Source organism: Dendrobates tinctorius, unplaced genomic scaffold, assembly GCF_039654945.1.
Source record: "Dendrobates tinctorius isolate UK_male_01 unplaced genomic scaffold, ASM3965494v1 ptg000224l, whole genome shotgun sequence".
Lineage (NCBI taxonomy): Eukaryota > Metazoa > Chordata > Amphibia > Anura > Dendrobatidae > Dendrobates > Dendrobates tinctorius.
The window spans coordinates 8,769,051-8,793,545 of NW_027361891.1; the positions used below are offsets into that span (position 1 = coordinate 8,769,051).

Here is a 24,495-nt window from a genome sequence, read left to right on the forward strand (position 1 = left end):
AATGCAAGACTAAGATATTAGCCACTAATTGTAGTTAAGGTCTGTTCCTGAGAATGGAGAGGATTTTGAATCAAAAGTAAAATTGCAAAGTTGTTTGTTCCTATAACCGCTTTGCAACTGTAGCCCTTTATCATGATGAAAATAACCCTTTAAGCCAGGGATGTCAAACTCAAATACACAGAGGGCCAAAGTTAACAACTAGCTCAAAGTCACAGGTCAACCTCGATATTGGTTTAAAAAAAAAGTCTACAATTGAGAAAGTTTTTCCTTATCAAAAAACGATTAACTTTTGGAATTATAGTGCAATAACAGTATAATATGTTATGTAAGAGCAGTAAAAAGCATAAAGTCCAATGGCATAATTTAAATATATTAAGGATACTGGATAATGTGCCCACATGGTGCTGCACACTGTATAAAGTGCCCACATGGTACTCTATACTGTAAAATGGTCTCACAAAAAAAAAAACTTCTCCCTTTTTTCAGCTCCAACGCTGATCTGGTTTCTTCATACATCACAATCCTACCTGTGGGCATGCGGGCCATCTCCACAGCAGTAGCGACGTCAGTCTCCTCAGTCCACACGCCATCCCCCTACTCAGCATGCATGCAGACTGATGGGACGGCGCACGGCATGACTGGACGGCATGCATGCAGAGGCGAGTAGCCACGGTGCTAGTGCTGAGGGACATGGCGAGTGAGCTGAGGAGAGTGATGGCGTCGCTAGTTTTTGAGTAGATGATACGCGTGCCCGCTGGGAGTGCTCTGCGTGCCCCCTATAGCACGTATGCCATAGGTTCGCTACCACTGGAATAGGGTCACTGGTGTAAGTTGTAGGGCAAGAAGAATAAGGAGCCTGGTCACTGACTCAAAGATGGAAACTGAACTTGAGGTGTGGGAGGGAAGGAGATCCTCTCTCTGAGGGGGATTGTGAAAAATGTCCTATGGAGAGCGGATTATCAATGGGGATGTTAAAGTGCCCCATGAAAAGAGTGGGATGTCATAGGACGACGATACCCTTATCCCTACCAGTGGCGTTTCTGTATGTAGTGTCTAACAGTGTATATCCCACCATACGAGAGAGAAGCAGCAGTTGTGTCAGACTGCTGGATCCAGGTTTCAGTGAGGTTTAAGCTTAGCTTAAATATGACATACCAACACAAATGTAATAAAAATGCATGTTAAAAAAAGCATTCAAAACTGCAGCGAAAAAAATATGTAAGTAACCTAATTTGCATAATATCTGCAGAAAATCTGCAACATCAAAAATTCAACAAAAGCCCATTGTGGGAATGTAGCCTAAATGCTGCTAGCTGCATAAAGATTGTTTTCTTCTTTCCCTGTCTGCATGTACTGTATAAAATGACTTCATATGGTCTGTCATTAGGGGTTAATACACATACCAATCTGTTCAGGAGTTGTGCCCTGAGATGACATATTAAAAAACAAAACCAACAAACATGATTGCATATACCACAAGCACAACCTCAGGATCTACCATCTTCAGCTTTTACAATGTTATTTGTTTGCAGCTATGATGTTTGAAAGAGGTTATTGACTACTTTTTAATTGAGGACCGACCATTTGGATAGGTCACCAATGTCTGATCGGCCAAGGTCCAACATAGAGCACCCCCGTTAATTAGATGTTATCGGCGTTTGTGACAGCCACTCAAAAATATTCACTTGCAGAGCTGGCTGTCTTCTGCTACAGGCCGCAGCAGGGTACTACACATCTGTCTCCAACTGATTTGAATAGGAGGCAGATAAGCAGTACCAAGCCTCAACCACTAACAGAAAGCGGAGCAGTATTGCAAGTGAGCATTTCCGTCCGGCGATCACAGACACCGATGACAACTTGTCGACAGGGGTGCCGTGTGTCGAACCTTGGCCGATCAGACATTGATGACCTATTTTTAGGATAGGTCACCAATGAAAAGTAGTAGAAAACCTCTTTAACCTTACCAGTGCTCATATCCTCAGAGGTAATTTACTTTATTTGACTTCTGTTATAGAGGTGTTTATTCTTGTCACAGTCGTGACGTATATGTCGACTATGTATTGGATTGATTGGAGATTTTCCCCCATCGTTTGGCAATACTGTGCATACGTCTGACAACCTACAAACATGAACATACAATTGGCTGGTGAGGAGCCTGGACTGTGATTGGTCAGTTTTTATGGTGGTATCAGCCAAAATAAATGAAAACTTATCTGTAGTGTTCATCTGACGGCTACTGAACCCTCACAGCTTGCTCTGTAATATGGATTTCAGTGGCATGTCCTCTATTTTCTTTCAGTTAATTATTTAGGGATAGGAACATTTCTCAGCGTTACAAAAACTAGTCACTAGATTGCAGAACAGGAACTAAAATTATATTAAATGGGTAAAACAAAAAGGATAAGATTAAAATAATCTCTCTACAGTACTTAAAACATTTGGATAAAACAGAATATATGAATATATTATACCCATATGGAGAAGTCCAACAAAACTGGAAGCACTAGAAGGCTGGGAGAATAGACGAGGTTCAGACGATTGATATTTGGTGTAGATTTCAAACACAGAAACGCGCAGTATTTCTGTATCTCAAATTGTCACATTTTCTCTGCTTAGTCATACGTTTTAATGTGCATTTTTGCTGCGAGAGGTGGGGATTGGGGTGGTGGTGGGTCAAACATTAAATTCAATACATGGCAATTTAACCCCTTAATACCCTAGGAATTTTTAGCCCTTCTTTCAAACGTCGAAACTTTTTTTTTTTTTTGCATGTCAGTCATACGACACCTCGCTTTTTTTTGTGTGGGATGAGTTGTAGTTTCAAATGACAAATTTTACCATGTAATTTACTGAAAAATGGGGGGGGGGATGAAGTTCTGCGAAATTGTGAAAAAAAAAAAAGTTAAATTTTACCAGTGCTTACTGAGTTTCCTTTTACTGACATGTGCAAAAAATAATCTTAAATAAGGGGTACACATAGCATTTTGATTGCTTTTTACTATATTTCTTTGGAGACGTATCATGACTGAAAACATGCAAGGTTGGGGTATCAATTTTTTTCCTCTATTTGGCATTTAACACACGATTTCAATAATTTTATACCAACAGATTTATAATTTCTTTATTTTTAGTGGGGTAAAAAGGAGCAATTCAAATATTTATCTCTTTTAAAACATTTACCTTTTTTTGGTCCCTTTAGCAGATGTGAACCAGGTGAGGGACTGAATAAGTATTTCTGGCACACAAAACACCAACACATTTGATTAATTTGAGTTACGCTCATTTTGGTAGACCCGATTCAAGTTGTGGCAAAAATGCCAAGTCACAAAGCTTTTCTGGCATAAAAGCTTTGATGAATTGACCCTATAGGTTTTCACCGTTTAATTTTTTTCCCCCAACTTTCTAAACACTTTTGCACCACGCACTAGATACAGTAAAACCTGGATTTCACGGAGTTCTTTAGGTTATATAAACCATGACTCCTCGGCAGAAGTAATCATTACATAAAAACAATATCACGCTCATATTCTTTTAAAAGACGGATGACCTTGCTGTGGAAAAGCCAGTATCACATGTAAGCAATATGGCGGCAAAGATGAATCGAATCACAAGGAATGTCAGGGAAAAGCTTCTCAGCGTGATCCTACGGACAGTGTCATTATGTGGGACCAGCACTAGAAGCCGGTGATATGCAAGTATTTTAATACACCTACACAGCATGACATAGAAAACTAAAGGATTACAGTATAAACATTTTGAGGAGACTACATTAAAACAGGTAATCGCTTCTATAACTGATAATTCGTCCCCTTTCCAAGTTCACACCATTGCAGGCAATGTCTAGTTGTCGGCAATCTGTGAGCTCAGCATGTGCAGGAGGCAAAGGTGTCACACTGCCATGTGATCATATGTGCGTGGAAAAGCAAAGTAATCCAGTGAAGATTGACGGCCACTCACTATAATGTGCAACTGAAATGTATTTAAGTGCGGTTCAATGTTTCTGACCATCTTCAGAATCCAAAATTCAAGAACAGACCAGAATTACAGCAGTGTAAAGAACCAACAAAGAGCAATAAAGATTTAGAAAGGTCACTTATGAAAACATAAAAATATTATGGTGTAAATCACAATGCCTTCATACAAGCTCCATGGCAAGAGTCAAGATGCTCCTCCGATGAATGTTTTCATTAGAAATCAATCAGGTCTCCTGCTGCAGCAATGCAATTTTACAAGACCTAAGAAGGTATTCCCTCAGTATTGCAAAAGTATCGGGATATATATGTATTGTGTACCAAATGTTTCAGTAAATAATCTCATTAAAGTGGTGATCCAGCAACTAAAATTTATTTTCTAACTATCCATCTTTATACCCTAACCACTTTTGTAATTTGCTTTATTTCACAACACCCTACACTTTACAACTCAAACGAGATGCCTCCGGAGGCTAGAGCTGCACTCACTCACTGTAGCATCCATCACCCCTCCTGTAATAGGACTCCACAGGGGGCAGCGCTGCAGTTACACATTAATTTCTTGCATTGCCGCCCCCCCATGAAGAAGTCCTGGATCCTGGGTATGGACGCTGTGGCAAATGTGAGTGCAGCGCTGGCTCTCTGCTTCTATCTCTGCCGCAGCTTCTGTAAAAGAAGATGTTGTCAGGGAGCATAGATGGAAGCAGTGAGTGACACCAGCACTGCCCCACAACTTCTAGCACCACCCTACCACCCTCAATTGAGTCATCAAAAAGGGGGGGGCACTGGTGTCGTGACCACCTCCTGATGCCTCGGTTGAAGGGAAGTGATAGAAGCTGTGAGGCGGCACTTGTGTCACTCACTTCCTCTATCCTGCCCTTTGATGACGTCTTTTGCAGAACTTAGGGCAGTTGCGGTCGAAAGAGAGTATGGGTGTGGCACTCATATCTGCCACAGTGTCTGTCACCCAGGATGTCTTAAGAGGGGCAGCGGTGCAAGAAACTAGCGAGTGACCGCAGCATTGCCCCTGTTGTGATGGATGCTGTGCTGAGTGCAGCCCCACCCTAATGTGACATCACATTTGAAACTCCTCTCAAAAGAAGTTTAACAGGAAGAGTAAAAAAAAAACAAAAAAAAACACGACATTTAAAGATTACGTAGCTAGGAAAAAGTGTAAGGAATTTCTAAGAGTTTTTACTACACAAAGTGGTTAGTGTGTAAAAAGACAAATAGTCAGAAAATACATTTTAGGTGGACAGACCACCCCTTTAAGGGTTGAAACAAACACCTGCCTCCAATCTGGTGTTATAAAGCAATAAATCTGAGTCTTCCTCTGCCATCTGAAATTAAAGTGCTCTATTTTGAGCGTTGTAAAACTTAACGACAGCAAACATATGACTAATAACAGTCAGGTACGAGACATGCTTTTACATACAATCTATAAATGGCCTTACCTCATCATTTAGATCTTCATCAGTGAGGCCCTCTTCTTCATCTCCACTAGGGCTGTAATCATCTGAATATACAGACTCAACCTCAAACTCAACACTAAACTGATCAGAATCTTCATCCAACCAATCTGAGTCTTCAGCTACTGATTGGGCCTCATGGTCCTAAATAAAATAAGAAAAAATACTTTAGAAATAAGCCATTACTAATGTCCCTTATAATACTTTTCACAGTTTTAGGATACAGTAACAATTTCCCTCCCTTGTTGCTGCCATTAAATGCTTGCTTGATCTCTAGCTGCTCTCAGCACACTCGACTGTTGTGAACACTTTTGACCTGACTTCTGAGTTTGGGCTCCTTCTGGTGGTTGCTGCGAGTAATGGCGCTGGTCGGGTTTACAGAAGTCAATCACCTGAAGAGGATGTCAGGTGTTACAGACTGGGAAGATTTAAGTCAGCAAGCTTCCCTCAGTTGTTGCTGGTGATTTTCTTCCTATGCATTTTGAAGTCCGCTTGCCCCCTGCTTGGTCCTGCATCGTTCAGGTAAGTTATTTGTTTGCTGGAATCTTTTTGCAATTGATCCAGTGTTTGCCTTTCTCTGCTTTCTGCTTTGCTGTGTGGGTTCAGCATTGTTCCCTGCTGGAACCAGTGCTGGACCCCGTTCCATATGCCACAGCTTATGTCAGTCTGTACAGTATTGCTAGTTCCCTGTTAGATCAGTATCTTTTGCTTTGCTTCTAGTTCACACCAGAATGCTGATCTAGTGGGGCAGAGGTCGTGTGGCCTCAGTATTTTTGCATATCAGACGTGTTGGTTTTTTCTTAGGGTTTTTTGCGTGATTGCAGACATTATCTTTCCTGTCCTGTTCCATCTAGACAGTTTGGGCCCCATCATTTGCTTACTCTATTTTCTGCCTATGTTTGTGCCTCATCTTAGCCCCCAAGCATATATTGCCGGTGAGACATCTATTCCTTTAGGGTTCTACTCCGGGGCAGTTTAGCTTTCCCCTTTATTGATTTAGACTTAGTTAACTCTTTGGCTGTACCGAGGCGTTTAGGGCATCGTAGGTACGTCCCACGACTAATTCTAGTATGCGGTGATTCCGCATGTGTTCAATGAACAGACAAGGATAAAACATAGGAAAGCGAGAGAAAACTAAACTAAGTGAAAGACACCTAACCTTTGCAGTTCAGTGTAGACAGCATTAACTTTAGCCAATGAGATGTATATGTATGCCAATGCCAGCACATATTTAGAGATAAGATGATCCAATTATATTGTTACAATGCATAAATACTTATAACCTATATGTCATGTCCCACGACTTGGGAAATCATTTAATATTTGCATTGTTTGTGTTGCATCATCTGTTGCTAGGCAGAAGTTTGCCTTTCCCTGTATTTTGTCCCAACTCTCTCCCTGTAGTCCTGTGATGTATGTTTGTTCCCTCCCTTATTCTCCATTTTGTGATCGTCCCTCCATCTGTATGCATCTTCTTACATGTCCTCTGAAGAATATTCCTCTTTACCTGCTGCTTTCATCATAATACAAGAATTTCAGTTAAAGCATCCCTCTTTTCCTGGAGTCTTCTTACATGAGATCGTGGCTGAGTTAAGCTGTCTGATTAATCGGTATGAACGTGAATACAGGTCGATACGGAAAGGGCCCAGAAAGAGAGGTCTATCCAGGCACCATACGTTCTACATATCCATGAGTACTATACTATAAGATGATGTTATGTGTATTATGAGTACCATGTGTTATGTGTATTATGAGTTATAATACAGTGATGTGTATCATGTGTTATACATGTATTGTATGTATGTATGTACATATATATGTACGTACATATATATATATATATATATATATATATATATATGTACGTACGTATATATGTATGTACATGTACAATGAGTGTATCATGTGTTATACATGTATTATGTGTATTATGAGTACTATACTATAAGATGATGTTATGAGGTAATAAAGAGATCTGTTTTGATGCTTAATGCATGAGTGGTACTTCCATTCACGTATTTGAATTTTACAATTCAGTTTGGAACAGGCACAACGTCTCACATTATCTGTCAACGACACATGCTACTATGCTACTGCAAGGGCGCCGAAGCCAATGTAATGTTAAAAAAAACAACATCCAACCCCACAATATGATATGAATTATGTAAAATAGGAGCCAGGTCACTGAAGGAATCGGTGACCTGCCATAAGCCCATAAGAATGAATATGTAATAAGCACACCACATAAAGACCCCCCCGGCGGTAATAACTCTGGAATGATTCAATATGTCCCAGTGATATTGTTTTTACAAGACATTGTACTTCATATTAGTGGTAAATTTAGGCTGATGTGGCTTGCCCTTTCTATGTAAATATCGAAAATTTTAAACCACCCCCCCCCCCACACATAGAAAAAAATTAAATGCAAAATTTTTAAACTTTGAATTTTTATGCCCTTCAACCAGACCGTTATACCACACAAAATAGATAAACATATTTCACAAGTCTACTTTAAATCTGCATAATTTTTCAAACAATTATCGTATTTTTCAGTCCATAAGACGCACTTTTCCCCCAAACTTTTGGGGGAAAATGGGGTGCGTCTTATGGTCGCAATATATTTACAAATCCTGTGGTGGGTGCTGCGGGGCTCTGTGGTGTGGTGGTGGAGGGCTGTGCTCTTGAGGCTGTGTGCACACGTCTGGAATTCCCGCATAAAATAAGCAAGCCATTGTATTCAATGGCATTCCGCACATGTTGTGCTAATGCTGCAAATTTTTCCACGGAAAAATACGCAGCATGCTTATTCTTTGTGCGGAATCGCAGGAATTCCGCACACACTGGAAAGCATTGTTCCACTTACTTTCCTCATGTGGCTATGCCCATCATGCGCAAAGTAAGCAGAAAATGTGCGGATGGTACCCAGGGTCTGGAGGAGAGGAGACTGTCCTCCAGGCCCTGGTTACCATATCCCTGTAAAAAAAATAAAAATAATTGTGATATTCTCACCTTACGGCGTCCCACTCATCATCCCCAGGCCTCAGCAATGCTCCCGCCAACTCCCGTTTCCAGCGATGCCTTGCGACAATGACCTTTGATGAAGATGCGGTCTCGCAAGACCGTTATGTCATCAAAGGTCTTTGTTGCAAGGCATCGCTGGGAACGAGAGTTGCCGGGAGCATCGCGAGGATCGGGGACGCTGCGCGTGACGCCGGAAGGTGAGAAAAAACACCATTTTTTATTGTTTTTATTATTTTTAACTTTATATCTTTTTACTACTGATGCCGCATAGGCAGCCTCAATAGTAAAAAGTTGGTCACACTAGTCAAGCACTATGTTTGACGAGTGTGACCAACCTGTCAGTTTTCCAAGTGATGCTACAGATCGCTTGGAAAACGCTAGCGTTCTGCAAGCTAATTACGCTTGCAAAACGCTAGTTAAAACGCGGGAAATACGTGGGAATTACACATGCAGAACTCTAGTGTATTTCCCGCAGCAGGGAGTTGCGGAATTCCCGCGGCAATTCCGCAACGTGTGCACATAGCCTGAAAGTGCTCAAAGCCACATTCAAGAAGTTTATTAACCCTTCAGGTGATTCACAGGAATTAAAAATATGGAAGGGAAAATAAAAATGAGCATTTTAATTTCCCACCACCAGAATATTGATTTACCCCCAAATTATGCCTTTTCAAAAGGTTAACAAGAGAAAATGGAACACACAATTTGTTGTGCAGTTTCTCCTGAGTACAACTATACCCCGTTGTGGAAAATTACTCTTTTGGAGCATGGCAAGGCTCAGAAAGAAAGGAGCACCATTCAACTTTTGAAGTGCAAAATTGGGTGGAATAGTTAGCAGATGCCATGTTGCGTTTGCAGGGCCCCTGATGTGCATAAACAATAGAAACCCCCCCACAAATGACCTCCCCACTCTGGAAACTACACTCCACAGATACTACCCAAGGAGCTTGAGTACCTTGAAAGTGCAGGTGCTTCACAGAATTTTATAACATTGATCCGTGAAAAAAATTTGGCCCCATGTTTTTAATTATCAAACAGGAGAATAGGAGAAAATGGACCACAAAATATGTTGTGTAATTCCTCCTGAGTACAGCAATACCCCATATATGGTCAAAAACTACTTTTGAGGCACTGTGCACAGCTCCAAAGGGAAGAAGCGCCATACTGGAGTCACTGGAGTCACATTGGCAGAGTACCTGAGATGCCAAAATAGCAGAACCCCCCCATAAGTGACCCCATTATACAAACTACTCCCCCACCCCCCACCAATGAACTCATCTATGGGTGCAGTGAGCCTCCGCATGTGCCTCACAGAATTTTATACCTTTATGTGATGAAGAATGAATAATTACATTTTTACCACTTAAATGTTGTTTTAGCCCCAGATTTTACCTTTTTACACTGGGAAATAGGTAAAAATGCCACCAAAATTTGACACACAATTTCTGCCGAGAGTAGAAATACCCTATATGAGTCTGTACAGTACTACTTAGCCCCACGGTGAAACTCAGGAGGGAAGGAGCACTATTTGACCCTTGGAGAACAAATTTTAGACTCTAAATACAGAGCACTTAAGTGCCAGAAAATAAGAATCCTCCCTCAAGTAACTCCATTTTGTATATTACACTCTCTGGTAAATTTATCTACAGGTGTATTCCAGGAACAAGTAGTAGATGTTGTGGATTGCAAATTGCAAATCTGCCATTGCACTGCCCAGTAGGTTGCAGTGTCAAGCATGTTGTAGTGCCAAGCTTGTGCTTCTGGAGACATGGACCAGTAAAATTAGGCAGGCTCTCATCGCTACAGAAATGCCAAACATCTGGACACTAAATGTGGCTTAGGCACACTGAGGCTCAGAAGGGAGGGACATTTGGATTTGAGAGCAGAATTCGCTGGATTTCTTTTGTTGGGGTGAGAAGTCATAGCACTTTTCCAGAGCCTTTGTGCTACCAGTGAAGTGGAAGTTCCCAATACTGTTGAGGAGAGCCATAAGACCAAATACCTAATTAACCTCAAGACATAAGAGATTGAGAGAAACTACCCATAAAATGTATTATTTCACCTTACATGAGCTTGTTCAGATCCTGTTTCACCACACACCATGTGCTGGTATCCAAGAGGACGCTCAATATGATGACCTTATGGATCCACCCACCCTGATGACCTCATTGATCAACCCAGCCTGATGACCTCATGGATCAGACCAAGTTGACGCCCACTCTGACTACCTCATGGACCAACCCAACCTGATGGCCTCAGGGATCCGCCCATGGACTAGCTCATTGCCCAACCCACTAACCAATGGAATACATTCGATTACTCCCATTTTAGAGCTAACCAAGCCCCCTTAGGCCTCTTTCACACATCCGGCGTTGCAAATCCGGTATGGTGCGGTGAAAAGAAGGAGAGCCGGATGCGGCTGGGAACGCAGGGATCGGAAAGGTATGCGGCGCAACTTACGGCGCCGGATGCTGTAAAGAAGGCGCCGGTGAGGAGGGGGGGGCGAGAGCGCTCCAGGCATGCGCACAGGGTCAAATGGAGCATGCGGCGGCCGAATCAGGTGTAAGCGTGATCCGGCGGCCGGAATGTGCCATAGAGTAACATGGCATCCAGCCATGTCCAGCTTTTTGCGCCGGACAAAAAAACGCTGCAGCATGCGTCCTGTCCGGCCGCCGGACGGGAGAATTCTGCCGGATCCGGTAAAAACCAGAACGGAAGCACATGCGGCGCAATCCGGCGCATGTGCTTCTCAATGACAAAAAACGCATCCGGAGTTAAACAAAAAAAGGATCCGTTTTTTTACACACATGCCGGATTGTGCCTGACGGCACAAACCGGATGTGTGAAAGTAGCCTAACAGGGGCTATATAATTATGTTCAGGTTAAATAAACTCTCTTGGAGCTGTGCCATAGTTTGATCAAAGAGAGGATACATCCGACTGTCTCTCTGGTGTGATTTCTTTAGTGCGCACTTGATCAATATCCAATGGGCCAGGAGCAGGCAACTAGTGAATATTTCTTATTGTTCAAACTAATAATACTTCCATTAACAGACAACAGACGTGAGAGGGGAATTGTTTTTTTGTTTATTGAGTTTAAGCTTTACTTGGGAACATTTTACATAACATTTTGGATCAAGTTTATCCTGTGCTTTATGTTGAGCACTTATATCGGTGTTTCAATTTAAATTTCCGAATCATTGTGTCAGATGAAACCCTGAGGAATCCATTAACTATGAAAAGGGGCAGCACGCACACATGGTAAAATGCCCCTTGCTAACAGCTGGGAGGCATTTAGTTTAAAGTTTTCACATGCAAGGTGTCTCCCAGCCAATAGCAGGGAGGCATCTTGTATAGAAGGGACCCTCCCCAATAGGAAGTTGCCTGAGCAACCCCTAATAGCTACTTTTAGTGATGTTGGTGTGTGCAAATTTATGTTGCCAGGTCCCCGGGTCCCTAGTCTGTTGAAGGGAATCTGTCAACACATTTTTGGCCTATAAGATGCGGCCACAGCCATCAGGGTCTTATCTACAGCATTCTGTAATGCTGTACATAAGCCCCCGATGTAACCTGAAAGAGATGAAAAACGAGTTAGATTATACTCACCCGGGGATCCGATGCCTCCCATCTTGTAGAGAGGACGTCCTCCTTCTTCTTACTTCTGCCACGGCTCCTGCGCAGGCGTACTTTCTCTGCCCTGTTGAGGGCAGAGTAAAGTACTGCACTGCGCAGGCGCCGGACCTCCTCCTATCTCTAGAAGATGGGAGGTGCCGGACCGGACCGGACTGCGACACCCACTGCACCTGCCCCCGCCCCCCAGTGAATATAATCTAACCTGTTATTCTCATCTTTCAGGTTAAATCGGGGGCTTATCTACAGCATTACAGAATGCTGTAGATAAGCCCCTGATGGCGGTGGCCGCATCTTATAGGCCAAAAACGGGGTGACAGATTCCCTTTAAAGTTATTCCCGTATCCTGTGCTCCCGTTACCATAGTATAGTTTGTCTGTGTTCCTGTTACCACTTCAGCGATACCTTAATCCTGAAATCGTGTCTGCAGTACCTATACCCCAGTATCCTGGTGTGGTCAGTCCTGTTTCCATTGTCCCAGGTCCTAGTGCGGCCAGCTCCAGAACCATCTCCTGATAAGCTCTTGTTCAAACTAGTAGTCATCTTCAACATCCAAGTTGTCTGTACAGTCCGGCAGTCTCCTTAGCCTGCTAGTCAGTGGCCTTGGTAACGTCTCCCTGTTTCAGCGAACTCGACCCCTGAAATGGCAGCAGTAAAGCAGCCTGCCTACGAGTGGTACTTAGCGGCTACTTGCAGCCCAGTCTGTGTCCACCTTCATGAGCTCCAGTGAACACCAGCTACACCCTTTCCTAAGCAGGTCTGGCCCTGTGACACAGTGGGTCCACAAACCATCTGCGCCACCTGCAGGCATGATAGCGAACTTTGGGAAGCAGAATGGACAAATCAATAGTAGGTCAAGAAATGGTTTATATTTTTTATGTTGTTGCTCGTGCGGTATAAGTGTTTAATAGACATTCTTCTGGTCGGTGCGATTACAGTGATACCAGATTTATATTGTTTTTTTATGTTTGGCTGCTGTCACACACTAATAGACAAAAAACACGCCCTAACATGACTGTCTGCAGAAATACAGAAAAACATATAGCTCTCAAAATATGACGATGCAAAACTTGTTGCAATATGATGGGGCAAAGACCCCAATTACAGCGATATAGAAGTTATTGGGCTGCTTGCTGCAGTTTTGATGAATACATTATTTTAATCTGCTGCAGATCTACTAGTTCTCTGAATGATGAGACCACACCACTGTTAGGCAGCTGAGTATACTGTGCATAGGCAAAAAGTTGGCAGTGGTGGGGGGTGAAGTAATACACAGCTCATGAATATTCAGGACTATTTGACAAAAGGTTTACTACTCTAGTGATAATCTCTAGTTGATAAATCAGTATTTGTTAATCAAACCCACAGTAAGTGACAGTGATGGAATCAGGGTCTCTGTCTCTACATTAGGCACCTCTAAAATTGGGTGTCAAAAACCTGGTGACAGATTTGCATTAAAAGGGGTGATAAGAAATACAAAACAGCCTTATATGGCTTGAAAAGTAAATTTTGTGACATACTTACCTTACGGACTTTCTCACTTTTTTCTACACCACTGGGCTCTTAAAACAACCAAGCACCTCAACAGATCTTGAATAAATGTTGAATACCAAGGAGAGGTCTACAGTAATCTCTGACCACAAGAGGGTGGCACTCGGGGCAAACGTTCTATTGGTTGTGGGTTCTCAATCAGACATCCATTATCCATCCAGAGAATTAGTACCAGACACACATGATCAATTCACGCTCATTTAAATTGTGCATACCAGACTTCACAGTATTAAACACAGAAACTATAGAATTGCATACAATAGTATTTTTTCACCAGTAATAAAACAGTCTATATTCCAGACTGCTAAAGAAAAAAATGACTCGTACCTGCCATAATTCTTACAATTCCTCCTGCATATGCTCTAGCAACCCTATCTGAACATTATTTAACTATATGGTCAGAATATTACCATCTAATAGCCTTACTTACTGCATTAGTAGAGGTGTCTGTTGAGTCACTGCTATTTCTATCACAGCGTAAGCCACTTATCACCCACCACGAGAGGCTCTCATCAAAGGTTAATGAAATACTGTCTGACTTATGTCTCTTTCTCTGTTGCTCTGATGGTTGACCATTTGAAGAATTTTCTTCTAAGCAAAATAAAAGAAAATAATAAACTCCATAAGCCACAGTTTAGCAAACACACCTCTGTTGTGCACGGCCACTGGCGCCACACTCGAATGCTCAATACAAAGAAAATTACCAGATTCGCTTGGGCTTTTCTTGGGGGATGATGCAGAGGGAGTTATCTTCTCCTGCAGCTCCTCAGATGAATCCTAGAATAAGGAAGAAATACATTATGCCAGCTCCAATACATAAGATTAGCATTTAAAGGGGTTGTCCGGGCTTTTCACATAATCTCAGTACATATCTGGGCTGCAGAATTATGACAATAAGTAATTTACTTTCTGTCACTAGTTTGCACAGTTTTCTAGATATTCTGAACAGAATGTCCAAGGGGAGGGTGGTGTTATGGCATTGAAATGAGAACTAGTTGTAACCTTCTACTCTACTCCAAACATGCCCTCTATAGCAACAACCCCACCCTCCATAGCTACAGGCCCTCCCCGTCCACATGAAGAAGCCCTCATCACACAGTAACAAATCCTCCCCCTCTAGCAGCCTCCGTGCAGAGAGCTGCTCCTCCCCCAGACACACGCTGAACAGTGATCTATGGAAAGTTAAAGTAGTGAGGGAAAATTGTCCTGTATTCTGGGACAGGCTGCTCCCATCAGTATTTGTGTCATTAGAGACACAGTGCTCACACATACACTGCACCAAATCTGCTGCTGTGTGAAGACATCAGTGACACAGAGCTGTCTCATTCACACAGCAGAGGCTGTCACACAACAGATTAAATCAGTGACTGCCATCCCCTGTGCAGATTAGAAGCTGCAGACCCCCATCATTGGCCATCACACAGTCTGTTCTCACTGCTGCCAGCAGCCTGGGACAGTGAGGGAAGGAATTACTGATAATGAGTTGTATTGTAATCATTGAGTGGCCCAGAATACAGGACGATTTTCCCTCCTCACTAGGTTCACTTGCAATAGATCACTGTTCAGCGTGTGTCTGGGGGAGGAGCAGCTGCTCTCTGCAGTGAGGCTGCTAGAGGGGGAGGATTTGTTACTGTGTGATGAGGGCTTCTTCATGTGGACGGGGAGGGCCTGTAGCTATGGAGGGTGGGGTTGTTGCTATAGAGGGCATGTTTGGAGAAGAGTAGGAGGTTACGACTAGTTCTCATTTCAATGCCATAACACCCCCCCCCCCCCTTGGACGTTCTGTTCAGAATATCTAGAAAACCGTGCTAACTAGTGACAGAAAGCAAATTACTTATTGTCATAATTCTGCAGCCCAGATATGTACTGAGATTATGTGAAAAGCCCGGACAACCCCTTTAATATTATTTCCCCACCATCCTGTAGAATGTAAGCCCGAAAGGGCAGGGTCTCCTCTCCCCTCTATATCAGTCTGTGATTGTTAGTGTTTACTGTAAGTGATATCTGTAATCTGTATGTTACCCCTTCTCATGTACAGCACCATGGAATCAATGGTGCTATATAAATAATAATTTGTAGAAGACGTACCTGTACAGAGTTCTCGGGTTGTGAAAAACTTGCTTGTTTTGCAAGCGTTTCTACACAGCAATCTGCAAGAAAACACTTTATTAATAGTGCTGGAAAATCAGTCAAAAAGCAAACTTGACTACAGTTGAAAACCTAAGCTTGGAGCAAAGGGTCACAGAAAACATCCACATGTAAGCACCCCTCTTAGAAGACAATAAAAGTTTTTACTGAGGGACTATGAATTGAATTTAGAATGTGGCCGCAGTCTAGTATTAATTGTGAGCAGTATGCTGTAACTAAGCCAAAAATGTAAAATCTTAAGTGAGTCTCAGCTCAGAATGACCGTCCATAATGGTTTTTCTATGCAATGTGTTGGCCCAAAATAGGCCCTTCTCAAGCCAGTTACATGAAAACTAACACAGAATGACTGCTCAAAACTAAGTACAGGCTTTTTGTGCACCATGGTGTGGCCAATCATCTCCTCTTTGACTAATTGGCTCTATGAAGAGCCAAAGAAAGGCAGTGATAGATGGAAGCCAAGCAGGTGGGACGGTGTATAAAAATCACTCGCTATGCAATGGTGCACCAAATGTCTGTACTTACATTGAAAAAGTCATTCTGTGCTGACCGAGCCCTTTAAAAATTTATGTACTGGATCTGGCAGCATGCATCACCTCTCGGGTTCACTTTTAATTTGATCTCTTAAATCTGACCAGGATGTTTTATTTACTTTGAAAAATCCATGTCAGGATGGCTGTATAATTGCTTATTAAAGAGATTGTTCACCGGTAAGACAAACTTCTCATTCCCAATATTTAACCTCAAAAATTAAAAGCTTCAGGCAAAACGGATTGGTGCAAACATGCAGCTTTATTGCCTTCATAAGACTCCAAGAGGGATTCAAAACAAAGACAGCTTCTTCTGGAAACAAAGGTATAAGAGCACAAACAGTTCATTCAGCAGCCACATCTAAGTCAGCGGGGGCTCACCCCAACACATTACAGTCCTTTCTCACTCAACTTCTAGTAAGGGTGGTTTCACACGTCCTGATATTTCCAGTATAGGAAAAACCGGTAACACAGATATCAGTGTCTGTCTGTGTGTAATACCTGTGGCAACCGTGTGAGGCATCAGTATCACACGTACCGGCGCCTGGGAAGCAGCGGTACAGTTAGCGCTGTTCTCTGGCGCTGGGTGAAGACTGCTCGCATCATTCTCCCATGCTCGCGCTGCGCTCATCAAGGTTGAGCTGGAGTCGCACATAGCAACTTACCAGCGATCCCTACAACGATATCAACGTGTCAGGATCGCTGGTAAGTCGCTATGTGATCGCTGGTGAGCTGTCAAACAGACAGCTTCACCAGCGATCAGCACAGCGATGCCGAGCGCGCGGCATCGCTGTGTTCGTTAGCGCTGATGCCACATTCATGTCAAAAATAGAATTAAAATAAAATAGGTGATTTCTTTTGTTACAGACCGGATCGGGGGCATATATACAGCATATTAGTATGCTGTATACGAGGGCTGTAAGGTGGTGGCCGTATCTCATATGGGGCAAACCTGGTGACAGGTTCCCTTTAACCCCTTCACCCCCCCAAACCTATTTTGACCTTAATGACCTGGTCATTTTTTACAATTCTGACCAGAGTCCCTTTATGAGGTAATAACTCACGAACGCTTCAACGGATCCTAGCGATTCTAAGACTGTTTTTTCGTGACATATTGGGTTTTATGTTAATGGTAAACTTAGGTCGATTTTTTTTTCAGAAATAAATGCACAAACTACCAGAAATTTGGTGAAAATTTTGAAAATGTCGCAATTTTCAAATTTGTTATTTTTATTCTGTTAAATCAGAGTTATGTGACACAAAATAGTTAAACGTTGACCAGCAATTTCTCATTTTTACAACAAAATTTACAAAACCTTTTTTTTGTTTTTATTTAGGGACCACCTCACATTTGAAGTCACTTTGAGGGGTCTATATGGCAGAAAAAACCCAAAAGTGACACCAATCAAAAACTGCACCCCTCAAGCTACATTCAAGAAGATTATTAACCCTTCAGGTGCTTCACAGGAACTAAAGCAACGTTGAAGGGAAAAATGGACATTTTAATTTTTCCAACAAAAATGTTCATTTAGCATCATTTTTTTTCGTTTTCACAAAACAGGATTAAAATGGATCCTAAAATTTGTTTGGCAATTTCTCCCGAGTACACCGAAACCTCATATGTGGTCATAAACCAATGTTTAGGGGCTCGGAAGGGAAGGAGCGCCATTTGACTTTTTGAATGGAAAATTAGCTCCTATCGTTAGCAGACACCATGTCGTGTATGGAGATCCCCTGTGTGCCTAAACATTGGAGCTCCTCCACAAGTGACTCCATTTTGGAAACTAGACCTCCCAAGAACTTAACTAGACGCATAGTGAGCACTTCGAACCCCCAGGTGCTTCACAAACTGATCCGTAAAAATGAAAAAGTACCTTTTTTTCCCCCACAAAAAATTTTTTTAGCATCATTTTTTTCATTTTCACATGGGCAACAGGATAAAATGGATCCTAAAATTTGTTGGCCAATTTCTCCTGAGTACACCGATACCTCATATGTGGTCAAAAACCACTGTTTAGGCGCATGGCAGGGCTCCGAAGGGAAGTAGCGCCATTTGACTTTTTGAATGGAAAATTAGCTCCAATCGTTAGCAGACATTGTGTCGCATATAGAGAGCCCGTGTGCCTAAACATTGGAGCTCCCCCAAAAGTGACCCCATTTTGGAAACTAGACCCTCCAAAGAATTTACCTAGATGTGTTGTGAGAACTTTGAAGCCCCAAGTGTTTCACTAAAGTTTATAGCGCAGAGCCGTGAAAATAAAAAATATTTTTTTTTTGCACAAGGGTAACAGGAAAAACTAGATCCCAAAGGTCGTTGCACAATTTGTCCTGAGTACCTTAGTACCCCAAATGTGGGGGGGGAACCACTGTTTGGGCACACGTCAGGGCTCGAAAGGGAAGTAGCACCGTTTTGGAATGCAGACTTTGATAGAATGGTCTGAGAGCCCTTGATGTGCCTAAACAGTAGAAACCCCCCACAAGTGACAACATTTTGGAAAATAGACCTCCAAAGGAGTTTATCTAGATGTGTGGTGAGCATTTTGAATCCCTAAGTGCTTCACAGAAGTTCATAATGCAGAGCCGTGAAAATAAAAAATCATTTTTTTCCCCACAAAAGAGGGATTTTGGGTTCTTACCGTAAAATCTCTTTCTTGGAGCCTTCATTGGGGGACACAGAATACCATGGGTGTATGCTGCTGCTGCTAGGAGGCTGACACTATGCAAAACAAGAAAATTAGCTCCTCCCCGGCAGTATACACCCACCGACAGGCACCAAGCACCTCAGTTGGTGAAAAAGCAGTAGGAGAAGCAACCAAAAACCATGAACATATGTACCAACCCAACAAGGGACTCGAAGACCCAGCACGGTACAACTTAAACAGGGAGGGTGCTGTGTCCCCCAATGAAGGCTCCAAGAAAGAGATTTTACGGTAAGAACCCAAAATCCCTCTTTATCGCCTTATTGGGGGACACCGAATACCATGGGACGTTCCAAAGCAGTCCCGAGGGTGGGAACAGCAATAAAAGGAACGACAGAAGGAAGGGCTTAGGTCGGCCGGTGCGCGACCGCCGCCTGCAGAACCTTCCTACCAAGAGCTGCATCAGACGAGGCCTGGGTATGAACCCTGTAGAACCTCGCAAAGGTGTGCAAAGACGACCAGGTCGCGGCCCTGCAAAGTTGTGAAGCCGAAGCCTGGTGTCTTACAGCCCAAGAAGCCCGAACAGCCCGGGTGGAGTGGGCTTTCACTCCCGGAGGGGGCCGTTTCTCCTGAAGTCGATAGGCTTCCAGGATGGTAGACCGAATCCAGCGAGCAATTGTGGATTTGGAGGCCGGAAGACCTTTCCGGCGACCCTCAGAAATGAGAAGCAGGGAATCAGATTGGCGAAAAGAAGCGGTCCTGGCAAGGTAAACATGCAAGGCTCTCACTACGTCCAGTTTGTGGAGCGACTTTTCCAGAGGATGAGCAGGCGCAGGACAAAACGATGGAAGGACGATATCTTCGTTAATGTGAAAGGGAGATACCACTTTTGGAAGGAAAGAAGGAACTGGCCTGAGAACAACCTTATCTTGGTGGAGGATAAGGTACGGAGAACGACAGGATAAGGCCGCCAGCTCAGAAACTCTCCTGATGGAAGCAATGGCGATTAGAAAAGACACCTGCCATGAAAGAAAAGACTGAGGGATGTCCTGGATTGGTTCGAACGGCGCCTTCTGGAAGGCGCCAAGAACAAGATTGAGATCCCATGAATCTATCAGAGAATGATGAGGAGGAGCCACATGGGCGACTCCTTGGAGAAAAGTCTTCACTTGCGGTAAGGAAGCTAGATCCTTCTGGAAGAGGATTGCTAGGGCAGACACCTGGCCTTTGAGAGTACTGAGGGATAGGCCTGAATCCAAACCAGATTGGAGGAAACGAAGAAAGGATGGAATGGAGAATGACAGTGGAAGAACATAGTTATCACTCCAACGGAAAAAGGCCTTCCAGTACCATGGTAAATGCGGGAGGAAGCTGGCTTCCGAGCCTTGATCATGGTCTGAATGACCCGGCTGGAAAACCCTGAATCCTTCAGAATTGCGGCCTCAACGGCCATGCCGTTACACTCAGAGACTGAGAATTCTGGTGGTAAAGAGGGCCTAGCGAGAGAAGATCTGGACGGTCTGGAAGCCTCCAGGGGACGTCCACGAGCATGTTCACCAACTCCGCGTACTAAGGGCGTCTCGGCCAGTCTGGAGCCACTAGGATGACTGGGATGCCCTCTGACTATCTTTTTGACCACTCTTGGAATGAGGGCAAGGGGAGGAAACAGGTAAGGCAGCTGGAACTGGGACCACGGAATTACTAGGGTGTCGCAACCGACGGCTAGAGGATCCATGGACCTGGCTACAAAGTGAGGAACTTTGTTGTTCATCCGAGATGCCATGAGATCGACGTCCGGGGTGCCCCAACGCTGGCATATCTGACTGAAGACTGTGGGATGAAGGGACCATTCGCCTGACACTAGACCTTGGCGACTCAAGAAGTCGGCTGCCCAATTCTCCACCCCTGGAATGTGAACAACGGAGATCGCCGGAACGTGACGCTCTGCCCAGCGCAGTATCCTTGCCACTTCTGACATTACCTGCCTGCTGCGAGTACCGCCCTGGTGGTTTTTGTATGCCACAGCCGTGGCGTTGTCTGACTGAATGCGGACTGGTTTGCCTACGAGGAGATGCTGCCAACGAAGGAGAGCAAGGAGGATTGCCCTGATCTCCAGAAGGTTGATGGGCAGAAGAGTCTCCTAGGTGTTCCAGCGCCCTTGGGCCGTTTTCTGATGGTAAACCGCCCCCCATCCTAGGAGACTGGCATCGGTGGTGATGACCTGCCACCGAGGCGGAAGAAAAGACCTTCCGCGGAGAACTGACGCCGGCAATGCCCACCAAGTCAGCGATTGTCTGACTCTGAGCGGAAGAAGAATGGGGCGGTCCAGAGAAAACGAGGTCTTGTCCCAGACTGACAGGAGGAACAGTTGGAGAGGCCGAGAGTGGAATTGTGCGAAGGGCACTGCTTCCATGGAAGCTATCATCTTCCCCAGGACCCTCATGCAGGACCGAAGGGACTTGATCCTCGAGCGTTGTAGGGACTGGATCCCTTTGGAAAGGGTTGAAAACTTGTCCCTCGGTAGAAACACCCGGGCTAGATTCGTGTCGAACTCCATGCCCAAAAAAGTCAGACGTTGGGTAGAGTGCAGGATGGACTTCTCCTCGTTGACTATCCATCCGAGGCGGCTGAGGGCATCCAAGGTTATCTGAAGACTGTGAAGACAGTCTTGGCGGGACGAACCCTTGATCAGGATATCGTCCAGGTAAGGAATGATAAGAATCCCTCCGGATCGAAGGATGGCCCTGACTGTTGCATCACCTTTGTAAAGACACGGGGAGCGGAGGCTAGTCCAAAGGGGAGGGCCGTGAACTGATAGTGATTGTCCTGAATCGCAAAGCGGAGGTATCTCTGATGCCGCAGAGAAATGGGGATGTGGAGGTAGCCATCCTGTATGTCCACAGAACCTCTCCGGATCTTCATGTGGCGATTGAGCAACTTGAGGTCCAAAATTGGACGAAGAGAGCCGTCCTTTTTCGGGACTACGAAGAGATTCGAGTACAACCCTAAAAACCGTTCGTTTGCAGGAACGGGAACGATGACCCCTGCGGAAAGGAGGGAGGAGAAAACTCGATTTTGTATCCGGATGTGATGATTTCCCTGACCCAAGCGTCGTCGATAATGGATAATCATGCGTCTTTGAAAGAGGAAAGTCTGCCTCCCACCCTGGAAAGATTTCCAGGTGGGGGTGACCTGTCACTTAGATGAAAATCTGCCGGATCGGGAGCCTGAGGACCTGGAGGGCTGACCTCTGGATCTCCAGCGGGGAGCTGGCTTATAAGGCTTTCTCCGGTCTCTGGAAGCAGGATGCCGGTACTGCTGGGATGAACCTTCTGCGGGAGAGTAGGGGCGAAAGGACCTAAATGGCCGAGAAGCCTTCCTGTTAAAGAACCTCTTAGGGCGGGACTGGGGAAGGGAAATGCTCTTTGCACCAGTGGCATCCGAGATTCGCATTCCACAACTTCAACCAAACAATGCGGCGTATGGCTACTATGTTGCTGTTAGCTCTTGCTACGCACCCAGCCGCGTCCAAGGAGGCAGCCAAAAGGTATTTGCCCGCATGACTAAATTGGTCTGCTAAATCCGCCAGCTCGTCCTGAGGAGCTGCTGCTGAAATGCGTTTGCGCAGAATCTTTGCCCAAGCCGAAATGACCTTCGCCACCCAAGCGGAGGCGAAGATAGGACAGAGGGAAGCGTCGGATGCCTCAAAAATTGACTTAGCCAACAACTCTATTTGCCTGTCTGTTGGATCTTTAAGAGAAGCTCCGTCGGGAAGGGAAAGAACCGTCTCAGAGGAAATCCGAGAAACTGGTGGATCTACCTCGGGAGCTTTGGTTCATTTCGTGACTAGATCTGCATCGAAAAAATATAGTACATCTGAGTACTTGCGGCCTGAAAAACGTTTCTCAGGATGTTGCCAGTGATTGGCTAAGGAAGTGTCGAACTCTTTGTGATTAGGAAAGGTTCGAGATGGAAGCCTCGCTTTCTTAAAGGAAACAGGGCATTCCAGAGGGGGTGCCTTATCCTCCTTTATCTTGAGAGTTTGGAATATAGCCGATATGAGACTATCTACCATATCCCGAGTTCTAGCTATGTTGTCCGCTTCTGAGTCAGATCCAGATTGGGAATCATCGTCTGACCTAGGATCGTCTGTTGAGGATGGAGACAAAGCACGTAGCCTGGGAGAAGCGGAGGGACCCTGCGAACTGGAAGAGGAGCCAGACAGGACCCGCTTCCTAGAGCCCCTACCCGGCTTGTCCGTCTGAGGGTCGAGGTCCGGTGCTGGCGACTCACCGTGAGAGGCGGTCGGCGCACAGGTGGCTGCAGATAGCTGGGGTAACCGCTCTAAGACCTGGACCAGAGTTTGAGACACTTTCGTGAGATCAGAGACCGACTGAGACATCGCCACGGCCCGCTCAGGGGGTGGGGTGCTCTCAACCCGGGGCTCGGAGTGCTCCTGAGGGGCAGACATGGAGGAAGGGCTGCAGGACGGACAGAAGGGAGACGACTGACCTGATACCCGCTTCTTTTTACAGCGCGCGCAGGCGTAGTGAATAGCGGTGGGTCCTAGAGCAGAGAGCCCCTGCAGGATTGGGCATATGTCAAAGGGGTAGAAACACTGCCTGATGCGGAACTGCGGAGGGGAGCTAATTCTAGCGTCAGCTGAAGCAGCGCCGAGCTTACCGAGGTTCAGATGCAGAAAAACCAGCGTTGTGTCCCCCAGGAAGAAATCTTGTGCAGAGAGAGGCAGGAAGAGACGCTAGCGGTGGGCGGGGCTTAATCGCCAAGCCCTGATTGGAAGAGGACCGAGGAGGGGGCGCGGTAAATGTCCCACTGACAGGGCTGAAGTGAAAGCAGCCCTGTGATATGCTGTAAAAGTGCGCGAAGAAAGCGCGCGCAGGGAGAGGGGAGAAGCTTCCTTAACTTTTTTTTTTTTTAAACGAAAGTGAAAGTGCTCCCTCTGCCCTCATGAGCGACAGCGCGCCCGGAGCAAAGAAACCACAGGGACAGGACCCACAGAGACCGGGAGGCCACAGGGATAGGAAAGTCACAGGGACAGGGCAGCCACCGGGTAGGATGCTGCCTGTGGAGGCCACCGCTGAACCCCCCGATGATAAGCGCGTCTAACAGCGCTTGGAGAAGGAAAACTGGCGGGAAATTCAAAAAGGGAGAAGGGTACTGATCCTGATAGCGTGGTGCAGGGCTGTATTTTAATACAGCGCAGTACTGGCTGTAACGCTGCAGGGCTGATGGGTCGGCTAGGGTCCATATTTGAGAGCGGGGCTGGAGGGGACATCTGGATCCGCTTACCTGACGTCCTTGAGGAGGATGACCGCAGGGGCCCACGATAGCCAGCAGGGAGAAACGATCCTCAGTACCCGCACTATGTCCGTATGGTGCAGAAGATGGCTCATGGTAGGGGAAACGTCACCGCTGGCGACCGCCGTCTTCCTCTCAGCCCTGTCCCGGGAGAGGGGTGAGGAGGGTACTCGGCTAGGACCGGCCACCGTTATAAGCCCATAGCACCCGAGGGTGATAGGGGA

General features: G+C 45.0%; 1 protein-coding gene across 4 annotated transcripts in view; it reads right to left on the reverse strand.

Moving 5' to 3' along the window:
• MDM2 (MDM2 proto-oncogene) overlaps positions 1–24,495 on the reverse strand; it is a 49,557-nt gene that overhangs the window by 14,742 nt on the left and 10,320 nt on the right. For all 4 annotated transcript variants that reach the window (XM_073555501.1, XM_073555504.1, XM_073555503.1 and 1 more), the window contains exons 6-9: positions 15,727–15,788; positions 14,343–14,415; positions 14,069–14,229; positions 5,426–5,584 (exon numbers count right to left, since the gene is read on the reverse strand). In XM_073555501.1, the coding sequence (XP_073411602.1) occupies positions 5,426–5,584; positions 14,069–14,229; positions 14,343–14,415; positions 15,727–15,788 (455 nt within the window). The remainder of the gene's footprint in view (positions 1–5,425; positions 5,585–14,068; positions 14,230–14,342; positions 14,416–15,726; positions 15,789–24,495) is intronic.